The sequence below is a fragment of the Neomonachus schauinslandi genome, chromosome 13 (assembly GCF_002201575.2).
Source record: "Neomonachus schauinslandi chromosome 13, ASM220157v2, whole genome shotgun sequence".
Classification (NCBI taxonomy): Eukaryota; Metazoa; Chordata; class Mammalia; order Carnivora; family Phocidae; genus Neomonachus; species Neomonachus schauinslandi.
In genome coordinates, this window is record NC_058415.1 from 25,557,260 (window position 1) to 25,572,018 (window position 14,759).

At 40.7% G+C, this 14,759-nt stretch overlaps 1 protein-coding gene across 5 annotated transcripts in view; it reads left to right on the top strand.

Moving 5' to 3' along the window:
- The window catches only part of NTRK2 (neurotrophic receptor tyrosine kinase 2), a 321,206-nt gene that overhangs the window by 28,412 nt on the left and 278,035 nt on the right, over positions 1–14,759 (top strand). For all 5 annotated transcript variants that reach the window (XM_021677950.2, XM_021677951.2, XM_044920358.1 and 2 more), the window contains exons 4-5: positions 2,858–2,926; positions 5,550–5,704. In XM_021677950.2, coding sequence (XP_021533625.1) covers positions 2,858–2,926; positions 5,550–5,704 — 224 coding nt within the window. The remainder of the gene's footprint in view (positions 1–2,857; positions 2,927–5,549; positions 5,705–14,759) is intronic.

The following is a 14,759-nucleotide window of genomic DNA, read 5'->3' on the forward strand; positions in this document are numbered from 1 at the left end:
AAGCCACCTGGTGTATCTTTTCAGGGTGCTATATGGTAGAATAATTTTATCGGCATTCTATGTGCTGTCAACAACTTATATAAAACCAACTATCTATCCCTGTCTCCCAAAGAGGTATCATTTGAGAGTGGAAAACCAAAGAGATGGACATACCTTAGAGAGTTTCTTTAAAAGGCAGTAGCCGGGAAGCCAGGTCATTGGTCAAGCAGCAAAAACTCTATTGACATTTGTAGGCATGATCAAATACTAAGACAGAACAAAGTTAGACGATATTTAGCAGCCATAAGACCAGTAAGCTTCATATACAGTGTTCATGGATGAAGGAGGCTCCTAATCACCAGAATTAAATTGAATTAAGCAGTTGGCTTTGAGAATGGCAGGGAGAGAGGAGGGAGCAAATCAGGTGTCTGCCTTTGCAGACCTGAGTCCCAACCTCTGCTAATGACTGAGGACTTGGGCACTGGCTTGTTTTTCCTGATTTCCTGCAGTTACCTCGGATATTGACACTGGATACCAGGGAGCGGAAAAAGAAACGTGCATTAGAAGCTGTTTCTCTTTACTCCGGGGGTACACTGATTATCTCTGAGTCTCCCCAACAATATAACAATGTGCTCAAGAGCAATCTATTTCACTTCGGGTTTGAGGGAGATTCGGATTGGATCCTGCCTCACCGCCCCTCCCTCTGCCCTGGGCATATTCAACATCACATGGGGCCTGTCCACCGCCCCTGTGGCTGGTCACTGAGTTTATTTCTTGGTGCCTTTAATTCCTCCCCGGCGTCTGAGAACCCAGGGGTTCTGAGAAAAGCCAGTGTTTGTATTTTCCAGGGGCTTTGCAGAGGTGCTAATTAGTTCCTTTGCAGAGTTCTGTCATCAAACAGTAAGAGGATTGTTGACTTTTCTTCCTCCCCTCCCCCTCTTTTTTGGCTTTTGGCCCCAATAATAAGTATGGTTCATAAAACTCATCTTGTTCTTCGGCGTGTGATCCCACTCCGGGCTGTGCGGCTGGCAGCCGGACAGGACCAGCTGCTGCTGGTGCCGGCCCGGGGCTTCGTCGCTGACCAAGACCTTGACCAAGAGTGTCCTCTTTCTTTGCCCCCTCTCTCCTGGTTCTTCTCGGGAGGAAGAGTCCTGGTTTTGTTTGTGTTTCCTTCAGAGGGTGGGGGTTTCTGAAGATGCCTGGAGAACACGGGCAGACTGACTTTTCAATGTGTGATACTCCAATGAAGCTCATTCTTAATTCACGTTCCGAAAGAAAAGAGAAAAGATGTATGTGGGCACATTTTACAACTTCCCGGGGGATTATTTTTTCATGTGGGTGAGCACTTTACGCTCAGTGTAAAGACAGAAGAAGTAAGTGTCGAAGGAAGAGGGAACCCTTGTGTAGGTAGGGGTTTGGGTGAGTGGAACTCTCCATATAGAAGGAGGCGGGGCGAGGACACACGCAGTCTCGAATCGGGGGGCCCTGCGGCAGCATTTTCTGTATTCGTCACGTGACCAGCCTTGGCTCATACATTAGCTCCTGGGCCCCTCTCTGAGGGGTGACTGGTCAGACATAGTGGGATGTCTGAGCAACCCGTGAGTTTGTTGGGCTGACTCAGCAGACTAGCCTCGGGGAAGGGGCCCGGACTCCTGTGACCCTCAGGTGTCCGATTTTTCCTTCCCCACTAGCACTTGCGTTCCCGAGCAGGAAACAGATCCTAAAAGGCTCATTGCAATTTGTTGAGGGCTTGGCTGTTTTTGTCCAAGTTGATGTTTGTTTTACATTCCTGCTAGTTATTAAACACATGTCTGGAGGCCCAAGCATTGGACACTTTTTGAATAAATTCAACCAGTAAACACATTCACGGAACAAGTCAGCTGCCGGGATTATAGCTCTGAATTTTCCAACTCAGGGCCTCATGGCCCTGATCATCAGACATGGAAACTCCTGCCCACTGAATAAAACTAAGTATTCAGAACACATCAGTAGATTCATTGGTATTTTTTCAATCACAAATATGACTTGGTTTCATTGACTTTTCACCGTCTTGTTGGCCCAGATCTTTTTTTTTTAAGATTTTATTTATTTACTTGACAGAGAGAAGGAGCAGGGGGGAGGGGGAGTGGGAGAAGGAGAAGCAGACTCCCCAATGAGCAGGGAGCCTGATGTAGGACTTGATCCCAGGACCCTGAGATCATGGCCTGAGCTGAAGGCAGATGCTTAACTGGCTGAGCCACCCAGGTGCCCCAAAGTCACTGGTTGGTCCAGATCTTAAAATGATACGTTGCTAGGATAGTTTCAGATGAAATCTGACATAGTCCTTGTTTTCTGATATTTTGTTGTTCTTGTCCTCATCATGGAATTATCTGGTTATTTAGAACTCATATATAAACAATGCCCACCAGAGTTATCAATCAGTGGGTGTATTCTTTCCTATAAGGATGTGTTAAATTCAGTTTATATTCAAAATATTCATAATGCTGTTTAGTTTTAAAGCATCTTTTTCCCTAGTGAGTTTTATGATTTTAAACTAGATTAATTCTTCCTCTTAATTGTTTGGAGGTCAGAGATCTCTAGGAGGTATATAACTTGCCTCTGAATCAGCATATGAAAAATAAACTTTTGGTTAAGAAAGAGATTAAAAATAGACATTTTGGAAATTATGCCTGCCCCTCCCCTTCCCTTATGAACAAGAATTTTAGGAGAGGCAGGAAAAACTAAGTTGTCATTCCAGATGGAAGAAAGAGACTATGTCAAAGGAAAGCATGAACCATGATCAAATAAAATTATATTTTGAAAAAAAAAACTATTTGCGTACTTTCTTCTTGAGATGTTACATTTTTAATTCACATTTAATGTTTTTGGTTTCTTTCAGCAATTTTACCCGAAATAAACTGATGAGCTTGTCTAGGAAACATTTTCGTCACCTTGACTTGTCTGAGCTGTAAGTAATGATTATTGTCTGGCATTCAGGGAAACAGTTTCAGAGGAAAGAGTAATTAGTATTTTTTTTTTTAAATGAGTGATGCTGCAGATCTATTTTTATATCAAAATTCTTAAAAAAATGATTTCTCAGGCTTTGGCCACTTGTTTTTTTTATTCCCTCATAAGAACATGATTAAGTAACCAAAACCCAGAAATCTCAACAGTGAGGTATCATTTAGGATGATTTTAAATGTTGTTTTTACGTAAAGATTTGTTTTCTAAAGGAGGGAAAGCAGAAAAAGATGGGGGGGGAGCTTTATGTTATAAGGGCAACATGTCTCATAGCGTTGGTGATGTCTAGGGTCTAATGGAAAGCAGAGCCAGTCAAGGAGGAAATAGCCATGGGTGGAACTCCCTGGCGTCCACTGGTGCTTGGTGAATGTTGGAGGAGAGGTCGTCTTTCTCCCTCCCTGCCCATCCTTGTGAGATTCTCTTCTGGGTCTGCCACTGCACTCAGGATTTATCCTGATGCTCTAATTTCCTTTGCTGCAAAATGATAGGAAAAAGATCGCCATGTGTTAATGACTGAGCCACCGTTTCCAGGCATGCTCCATTCTTGCGCTAACTGTTGACATTCCTATGGGTAAGTTGCCCAAAGAAGCCCAAGGCAGAGGCTCAGTGTGTCAGCGGGGGGGCCCAGATGGACAAGGCTTTTGAACACCAGGCTGTAGCTTTTGCTCACACTGTATATATTGTCTGAGTTGAAGGGTCTTGCCCTGCTCGCAAGGAAAAGGTGCAGATAGGTCTTAAAGAGGGTTTCCTGGCCGAGTGTCGGCGATGGGCAGTATTTTGGAATACACTCAATTCCCCGGGCTTGAAGTGGTAAGCTTTCTAACCCAGGAATGGGCACGTAAAATTTAAGGAAGATATGAAACAGGGCGAGAGATGCCCAATATGAACCTTTTGAGCATCACTGCGGAACATTTTCTTGACGGGTCAGAAATCAGAGTTCTGACTCCAAATCCACAGGCCTCTGATTTCTCCTGGCAGCAGATTTAATCAAATCACTCAGCAAATGTTAATTGTGTGCCTGGTTGCGAATCAGACTCATGCATTGGGCGGTGGGGACGTAAGGAGGACACTCTCTGTGTTTCAGGATTCTGCTATCTAGTGGGAGAGCTAGAAGCCTAAAGGAACGAGGGTCAGGTGCTGTAGCAATCACTGGAAGAGGGGTTTGCCCATGAACTGAAGAAAGGAGCCAGCTATCTGCCAGTGTGGTGTGCTCACATGAACATTGCTATAGTTAGAGCTGAAGATCCTTCGCTTCTTTATCCCTTCTATGGGTTCGGTCATGCCTCCGTTTTTGAGAGATTCTTTAGTTTTTCATGTACTTAGAATGCCAGGAAACCTCTTGCAGTAGTTGGAGTTGATGCACTGTGGATCTCTTCTGCCTTAGACTCTGTATCTAGTAGCATCACGTTCTATTTTGTTGTTGGAGGGATACTTGGAGGCGATCAAGCAGACAGAAATTAAACGAGGCTGCCATGACCACATTTTCCCCAAAGAGACTCCTGGAAGAGTCTCCAGGGATCCCTGAGATTCTTCGAACCCAACCAGAAAACCACAGGAGTAAATGATGTTGCAAAGCCCAGGTTCTGTCCTCAAGGAAATCTTAAGTATTGTGGTTAATGCCGGGCAGAGCCTATGTAACGATTGTAAATGGCCTCATTTAAAGGCTCATTACCATAAATGGAATTCATCTTAAATAGGCCACTGAGTATTATAAATAAGCATTTAAAGATTTTTTTTTTCTTGTGGTTTTTATTTTCCTCTTGACTACTTCCTTCGTTACCAGTTGCAGGCCACGGGAGTCCAGGCAGCTCAGCTGATGGGTGGCTTTCTCTTTGCAGACCCTCCTGCCGTGGGCTGAGTGGCTCCATCTGGAGCTCGCTTGCTCTTGCTCTCAGAAACCCTGAGCTTGGGTGTGTGAAGGAGGTCTTAGAGTTCCCTTCCAGGCTCTCTTGTTCACATTTACTCCAACTTTCTTGCATCGGTCCCGCTGAACAATGGTTGCCCTGTGCAGAAAGCTGGTACCACCTTACTGGCCCTCACATTTCAGCCTTCCCTTTGTATTTATGGTCTCATTGTAAAGTCAGATGAAATCGCTTTGCTCTCTGCTGTGGTTTGAGCTTATTAAGTGATAACACTTGAATCTCTAGCCTGGTCAGAGATAAGTATGTTAGTGTTCCTGATAACTATTGGCATCTTCACTGAAGATCTTAATTACTATATAATGGCCGTGGTAAATTTGTTATGGCATCTGATTTTTCCCCATCCTATGAGACATCCTTTTCTAGCCTCTATTATAGTTCTGCCTGTTCCTGTCTTGTTTCCCTATTATTCTGAAAGGTCTTGCATCACTCTGCATCCTTTAGAGTCCACGGTGGTGTTTGCACCTAGCGGAAGATCAGTAAGTATTTAGATAAATGAATGAATAAGTATTGTAAAGCTATAAAGGTGGGTATGACTTCCGAAGATTGCTGGCCAGATAGAATTCATAATGTTGTAGTGCTTTGTAAACACTAGTGTAGTTAACACTGAAAAAGAGAAGCCTGACCGGGTTTCATTTTTGTTCCGTGTAGGATCCTGGTGGGCAATCCATTTACATGCTCCTGTGACATTATGTGGATCAAGACTCTTCAGGAGACTAAATCCAGCCCAGAAACTCAGGATTTGTACTGCCTAAATGAAAACAGCAAGAATATTCCCCTGGCAAACCTGCAGATACCCAATTGTGGTAATTTACATTCGAATCAATGAATTCTATTTGCTATTAATTATTCTAATTGCCTCGGTGTAGTAGAGAGTCCGGGAGGATTATCACTACCCAGATTTTATATAGTATGCTGTTGAGGTCTCTGGTGAGCTGGGCAACATTTTTGTGCAGTGTGGAGAAGTCAGCTGGGAGCAACTTTGCTGAATATTTTTTGCAAGTAGAATATTAATTCTGAATGGATGACTTTGAAGCCCATGGAGAAAAAGTAGGCTGTTTATTCCATTGTTTCTTTGTTCATTTGTCTGGTCACGCATTCCTCTATCCATTTATCCATCCATCCAAAAACTATGTGCCAAGAGTGTGATACTTCGTTGGCCACGTTATATACGTGGTCGGCACCTGGAAAATGGAGAGGGAAGGATCTTGCTGTGGTAAAGTGTCCTCAACAGTACAAGAAAATGCACTTTGATCCAGCACATTCCCTTCAACTTGTCTTGCTGCCAGAGGGCTGTGTCGCATGATGGGGCGCCATGAATATGCTCTTACACATGCTTTTCCATGTTTGGGAAAAGCCTTGCTCAGCCTTGCCCCCACTCCTCCTTAGCATTTGCATCTCCAGAGTCATACAAAGTCCCATCTCTCTGAGAGCCACTGTGTTTACAGGGAAGGAAAACCCGAGTGTTCTGGTTCAGAATTTACTGCTCAGGGCATCTGTGATGTGCCTTGGCAGTCCCCACCTAGGCTGAGGTCAACCAGCTAATCAGCTCACAGTTATATTTGATCTTCTGGCCTAGTGGCTGGCAACACAGCAGAAGGCTGCTCGTCTGTGAGGAGTCTGTCTATGAACCACAAACATTCGATTGTTTTCAGAAGACCCTATTGTTTGAGGTCAGTTTTTCTTGAAGGAAAATAGAGCTGCTGCTCATTTTTAATGAGAATGTCATAAAAAGAAAGATAAGTATTTGCTTTTTACCCTGAAGGGGCTCATGAGAGAGCAGTTACTCTTCCCACAGATTTCTCTGTCCTTGAGCCCTTTGGCTTCCTAACAGAGAAATCAGGCTTTGTTCTCTTGCCAACTTCTCTCGCTTTGCTAGCCAACACTTAAAAAAAAACAAACCAACTTTTAATATATATCTTTTCCTGATTGATACGAGGGCGACTGTGCTCTGTTCTGGTATAAATTTGCACCACTGAGAGAAATCACCTAGAGGGACAAGAAATTCAGTGTTGAGTCACCTGGCCTTTTGGCCAGCTTGCCAAGTCCATGGTGTTGTGACCATATTGGTTCAGCAACCACTGAGAGGAAGAAAGAGAGAGCATCGAGCTCCTGCTCTTATTCCACGAACGGCCCCGTAAGATAGACGTCTGTGTTGCCCTTGCCTGAAACCGATTTTCCTTCTTCTTCTTCTTTTTTTTTTTAATTTTAATTTTTGGCCATGTTGTCTTGACAGCTTTCAGTGATGCACCCCACCTAATGTGTTGTGTGAGACCATTGCAGTTGGGGAGGGAAAGAGTGGGAGGGAACTGGTCCTCATTTTTCCTGATGAATTTGTCAGTTTTTAGTAATTTTTTGTTTGCTACAAATTAGTCAGTGAATCTTGTGAATGAGGGAACTTGGAGAATTCACTGTCCTGATTCAGAGGGAATGCGTTGGATTGCTCCATGAGGATGGTTACGTTCGTGGTAACATTCATAATTGGTTTCAGTGTAGATGATGCTTTTCAAAAAGCAACATTGTAAAAAAGGTGAATGGATAGACTTATTTCTCTACCACTTTTGTACTCTGAAACTGTTATGTTGTTTGTCTGTTAATTTTTTTCTTTCCAAGTGTTTTTTACTTACTTGTAATTGCACAAGTAATGTTGATACATTTTGTGGTTAAAAAGAACCTCTTGTATTACACATCAAGTTTGTGTTTCTCTTATTTGTAACCATTTCCGGTTAGTGGTTACAGATCTATAATATTCTTTTTAATCAGTGCATGCTATTCGTGGTAGACTCTGTCTTAATTACATTAAAATTTCCACATTGATGGGCATTTAGCTTATTTCCCATTTTTCGCCACTCCAGAAATGTTTCGACGAGCATCTTTTCATGTGCTCTTTGTACCTGTGTACAGATGAAAAGGTTTTCCTAGAGTACATAGCAGGAAGCAGAAGTTTTGGCTGATATGGTTTGCACATTAAAAAACAGCTGTCCCAATTTATAGCCACTCCAGCAAAGCATGTCTTAATATTAGCACACTTCTTATTTGTTTATTTTTCTAAAAAATGGTAGGTCATTGCTTTTTGGTTCGCCTTTTCCTGATGACTATTGGGTATCTTCTGTGTTTATGGGACATTGTGTTTATTCTTTGGTGGATTGCCTATTTATAACCTTTGTCTATTTTTCTGTAGTGTTTTCCTTTTCCATTTTTAGTGTTTTTTTATTTAATTTTTAAAAAATTTTATTTTATTATGTTATGTTAGTCACCATACAGTACATCATTTAATTTTTTCTTGTTTGAAGGTTATAAATTATGTTTCTGTGTTTTTGGAAATATACCCAAATATTCACCACCCATATTAAAACATATTTTTCTTGTAAGTATCTAGAGATAGTTCCAAGACAGGAAAAAATAGTTTTATTTCTTTTTACTTTTTCCTCCCGTCCCTCAGATTATTGTCAACTAGGATTTTGTTCGTAGATTGTTACTTGACTGTTTTGAAGATTTACTATTTCTTTGTATATAGCATTAACTTTTATATCCTACTGCCTTTTGGAGTGGCTTTTCTTTTTGCTGGTGTGTATCCTCTAATATTTCTTTCAGAGAAACTAAAAAACATAAAATCTTTAAGTCCTTGCCTGGTGGAAAATCAGACTGTATTTGTTCTCAGTGGAATTGGCTGAGGATGCATTTCTAGACTCGAATAAATTCCTTTTAGACCTTTGTAGGTATTGTATTACATTTTTCCTTGTATTCGGTGTTGCTGATGAGAAGCTTGAGGCCAGTCTTATGCTTGCTTCTTGACAGGGAACCTATGCTTTTCTTTTCCTTCTAGAAGCTTTGAAGATTTTCTCCTTTTCTGCGTTATTCTAAAATTTTTACTGCAACGTAACTAGGTGTGTGTGTGTGTGTGTGTGTGTTTTAAAAAAATTTGTTTGACATGCAGCCCACTCTTTCAGTATGAGGGGTTTTGTCTGCAGTTCTGGAAGAGTTTTCTAATTTATATAGATGATTGTTTACACTTAAGGGCTCTACCCTCTGTACCCCTCAGCCTCAGTAGCACTTTCCATCTGCTTGTCCTTTTGTGCTGTATTATGGGGAAATGGGTTGACTCACTCCTTTGGCTGTCAGCTATTTCTCCAGATACTGAGTTTTTCCCTTTCAACACTCAGTTTCTAATTTCTGCAATCTCAAGTGAGTTTTTTTTTTTAAATAACTGAAACACCCTTTCCTGTGTTGGGGTTCACCATATCTCTAGGGCGTCACCAGCACCTAGCAGTACTGATTTTTTCTGGTAAGGTTCCTGCACTCATTGCTTCTTGTTGGATGCTGTGTCTGCAGTGAGTGGGTAGGGACAGGATGTGAAAAGGCTATTTCTCCTGTTTTGTCTACTTATTTTCTGAACCAGTGGCCCCATGGCTCAGCCAAGGTGGGGCTTCACTCTGTCCTGCAGTCTGCTCCTTCAGTCTGGGGTCAGCCTAGAGCCTCCCTGTTTTGTGGAGTGAATACTTATGTGTCCCTTTGGGGCTGTGCTGATTTTCTTTCATCCCACTCTCTCACTTTCTCTTGTTCAGGGGTTTCTCATGGTGTCTTATCCACTAGCAGTATGTTTTCTCATTTTCCAGCATGGTTTTGGAGTTTTAAAAAATTTTGCATAATATCTGGGGATTTGAGATCAGAAGGGGGGAAACTTCAGTTTAGGGCTTATTCTTATATTACTTCATCACAACAGTTTAGGCTCTTTAAAGAGAAGTTAGGCAAATTGAGCAGTAGATTTATACCAGGTAGTTGGATTTAAATTGTTTCTGAAAGTCCATACTAAAGAAATTGGATAATATGCTATACTGTCTTCAAATTAGATGTCTTGTTTAGAGCATGGATTTGTGGTTGGTTGGCTTTTCTTTTAGGTCTTGCCCTTTGTAGACTTTTAAAATATATATGTTGTATTTAATTACATCACAGATTCATGGAGCTCATCTTCACTTTTTTTTTTTTTTGGATGCAACTTGTTAGCTAAGTGTATGAGTAACTCATGAGAGTACTGTATGGTCTTGTGTGTTTGTTTCGTCATTGTAAGCCAACCATTTGCCAATAACTATGGCTACTGCATTAATTTGCAACTGGTAACATTTTAATTTCAATAAGAAAGAGCTACTGAGATTTCATTCCTTTATTAGGTGGGCTTTCTTTAAAAACTTCCCCTTTTAGTATTGTACGTGTAAGTATTATATTAACGAACTCTACATTTTATAAACAAAAATACATCCTCCATGGTGTCAATGTATCCCTTGAATGTAATAGGCATTTGATTAATGTTTGCTGAATTCATCAATTAATAAATGCATGAGCCACACACGTTATAGTAGTGATCAGGTTGGACCAGATTTTTTTTTTAAGATTTTATTTATTTGAGAGCAAGCGAGCGAGCACAAGCAGGGGGGAGGGGCAGAGCGAGAAGCAGACTCCCCATCAAGCAGAGAGCCCGATGTGGGACTCGATCCCAAGCTTAAGGCAGACGCTTAACCAACTGAGCCACTCAGGCACCAGGTTGGACCAGATTTTTATACAATGGTGTAGATATTAAAGTTACGATAACTCAAAGATTTATATTATTCTAGCTAAATTATCCCATATATTAGCATTTTGTCGTTCCCTTTGAAATTTCTGTCATCATCCCATTTTGAAAGAGTCTCACGTTCCTTCTGCCCTTAGTGATTAGGTGAGTGTGGTTGGCGCGGCTGGGAAGTTTAATGGCCCTGTTACCATTTGCAGCCCGGTTAGAATGTCTCACAATATTTTTCTAGCAGCCCCTCCTGCCGTGAATTACTGTAAATTTATTCATGCTGGGAAACATGTTGTGGTCTGTTTCTCCACAAGGTCCTTTTTAACCTTAGAAAAACGTCATTAATTGCAGTGCAACAAAACACATTCATCTAAAATTTCCACATTAATTGGAAAAAAGGGGTCGCTAGGCACACCGGTTCTGAAAACAGAGATCAAATGACACAAGTTCTAAAGAAAGGTTATTTTGCCAAGGTTGTTGTGCTGATTTAATATAAGAATGCACCCGCTACTTTGATCTTCAGCATTTAGGTTTGCAGTACAGGCCTTTCAGTCCTTTCCCCTCGATAAATGGGATTATTAGAGAACAGTATACTTTATACTTTAACTTTTTTATACTATAATTAGGATTTAAATCTCTGGAAGAGAGTTTCTGCAGGAAATGTTAATAGTGGATGAGATGCTCTGTTCTAAGTAGATGGCAAATATATGTAAGAAAGGCATATTCCTCTGGGTCATATCAAAGCAACCCCTCAACCTATTTTACTAGTAACTGGTTACCATAGAACATGCTGTTCCCACAGTGAATATAAGGTGGTAATTCACTTGATGCTTGAACTGTACGGCTACTATGTAAAACTCCCTTAGTGGTCCCATGAATTGAAATCAGTCCTGCCTTTGGTTTCCTTGTTATTTATAACAACAATTCCAATTTTCCACTTTCCCAACCTTCAAGCTTTCAGTGGAGAGATTCCTTAAGACACATCAACAAAATATTATTTAGGATGGGAGAGGTCAGTTCACAGGTACCTAGGAGAAGAAGGCTGGTTCCTTGAGGTAAATTGGTTTTCCTAATTTCTTCTTAAGATATACTTTTGGTTGTCACGCTGTGGTTTGCAGTACATGTCTACCTAGCGTATGTGTACATAGTCCTTCTTTGTTTCAAACCAGGAAACTAGACTGATAGCAATTCTGCTTTGTTAGTGCTTACAGAAGTTTCGAAGGAAATGAATGCTATGTCAGTATTCTGGAAGCTAGATTGATATAACACATTAATTTCTTACCACCTTAGCTGGATTGATTTGTTGTTTCTTTTCTGAAAAACACATACGACGTCTAGTTTATTGGTTTGCTTTGCTTTTACTGGGGATCAGGTTCTGTCTCCTAAAATATAGCAAGCCGCACAGTGAACCATTGTTTTCCTTTATCTTTTTAGGATGGCAAATAAAGCTGTTTTTTTTCTAACCTGTCAGCCGCTGACACAGTTTTTGTATTTAGAAGTTTCCTGGTTGTTGTCACTGTAATGACACAAGCAGAGAAGCACAGTTTCCAATTTGGGCTTGGAAAGTCACTTGGCTAATTTTCTGTCATTTTTGTAGCTGGGCGTAAAGCAGCTACTTCTAAATAGGTCAGGCTCGTTCTGGCTTCTTTCCTGGTAGTGAAACATACATGCTTTAAGAGACAGAGGAATTGGAAGATATGCCAAAAAGAGAGAATGTGAGAGGAGAGGAGAGAGGAGACAAAAATCATAATTTATTTGAATATTTTATGCACAGAATGATGATCGAACACAAAATGAACAGAGCTCAGGGATCACTAAAACAAGATGAGAAAGAACATTATCCCTACTTACAGGTGAAAAATAAAACCCAGACCTGACCCATTTCACTCACTGCAAAGCTGAGTTAATAACTCAAAATGATAAGAGGTTAGTTTTCTTCAACCATTAGAAAGTGAGACCCTGCCTACTTGATTTGCTTTTTATGTTTTTAGGGATAGGTCAACCGAATTCATTTTTACCTAATATCGTACTAAAAATGAGCATTCCTTATCCCTTTGGAATGGTGATAAAGAAATGGAAAGAACCTGCATACTTCAAATTAGTGATCCTAAGACAGAGTCAATTGTCTGGAAGTGTGCGCTCATGGAAGGGAACAGAGGCAGGGCTGAGCCCAATAAAGGAGGCAGCCAGTCAATGTATTGGTTAAGGCCATGGACAGAAAGATGAGGGTCAAGCCCAGCTCCCATTCATTAGCTATTCAGTTGTGGTACTTGATAAGCTTTAACTTCATCTGGAAATGGGGATCCTAATGACACCTACTTTCAAGAGTTTTTAGGATGCCAAATAAGCTAATATCGAGAATATTGCAGATGAGGTCTAGCACATATTAAGTACTCAATAAACATGAGCTATTAATGTTATTACTACCATTGATATGAATATGTAGTTTTAAATATATTTTACATCTAAATTTAAATATGTGTATCTTTTATATTTTGTCAAATTACTTCAAATAAAAATAACAGAGCCACAACAAGATACTACAGAGAAAGGGTGTAGTCAAAAAAGCTTGGGGAATATAAGATCCATGGAAGTGAACTGGTTCCTTTAGAGCAGGACTTCTGGGAGCTTTTAATATGTGATGTACATAGTGAACATCCAGAGTTACGGAAGTTCCTATAGGCTCTTATTTTTTTAAATATTAGATCCCCCCTCTTCCCCACCAAATGTCTCAAGGAGTCTGATTTCCACAGAACACACTTTGGGGAAAGCTCCGTGGACGAGATGATTGCTCAAGCCCCTGCCAAGTTTAAGAATAATAGTCGTAGACTAAAAAACCTAGTGAGCGGTTGTCCAGTCAACACCCATCGTCTAAACCCTCGCTACTCAAAGTGTGGTCTGTGGAACAGGGAGTTTGCTAGAAATGAAAATTCTCGGGCCCCAACCCAGACCTACTGGAAAGAAGCAACGTTTCTAATCAGATCTGCTGGTGATTCACACGCACATTACAGTTTGGGAGGCCCTGGTCTAAAGGAAGTCAGCCTTTTCACCGCGTGGTGGGTGAGGTCCGCAGGGTGGTATGTCCTTTCAGAACACATCCAGGACATTGACATAGAGGTGTCCGTCTGCCTAAGTGGCTGGTCATCTCTTATCTCCAGTGAGGTTTCTCAGAGTGCAGAGGAAGACTGCTCGCAAGCTTAAATCAGGATCCCATGACAATAGGGCTAGAAGCTCTTGGAAGCATTGCTGAGCTCTGCTCTGTACTTGTGCTGATTTCAAATCTTATTAAGCCAGGATGTAGTGCCTGGCAAATGGTTTATCCTGCCTTGGCTGTTCATGCATCCCAATTCATTTTTATTGTGCTAATTAAACCTCAAGTGATATTTCAAGTACAGATTGTTTTTTCCATTATTGAATCTTTGGCCAGCCTATTAATGCTTTAGAATTAATGTGAGTCAGATGCTTACTCATTTGTGGAAGACTTTACATCTAAAAGATCTAGACTTGGCCAATTTTGCACAGACTCCTTTGGAGAACTGCTGTGACAGGGTGAGACAATTTGTCTATAAATAAGAGAGACTCATTCTTCCTTCACAAATAGACACATAATTATTTTCTAAATGAACTAAACTCTTAGGTTATAGATACATATTGGTATTTATGTTCTGTGCTAAAATGGATATATGCAGTCTGGGAAGGAAGTATAGTGTAGTGGTGAAGACCGTGAACTCTGGGTTCGGAATCCTAGGTCTACAGGTATGTGGGCAATTTTGGAAGATGTGTTAGACTTTTCCAGAACACACAGTCTTCGTTAATTAGATAAGGACAAACACTTAACTTTGTGATGGTTGTAAGGATTACATAAACCAATCATTTAAAGTACTAGAAAAGAGTTTCTGGTTCAGTGAATGCCCAGTAAATAATACTACTATTAATGTAATTAAACACACATTTTTTTAGAATTGTTTATATAAATTTAGGCTTGATGAAAAAGACTACATTAAATTTTCTCAGGGAAATGGAGATTATGACATAGCATTTTCTCTTGGGAATCTCTATTTTAACCTTTTTTTCTGCTCAGAATTTCCAGACTATTATATGCATTTATAGTAAGTAGGAAATTCATCCCATAGTTTGTATTCAAGGTGCCAAGAGGGATGTCTCCAAACTCTGTTGGTGGAGGAGGTCATACCTTGAGGACAAGCATCAGGGCAGGCTCTGGCTCTGTGATCCCTCCAGAATCAGCAGATAAATCTCTAAGCACAAGAAAATGGGAGAGGAGTCAACAGGACACAAACGATTGCAAG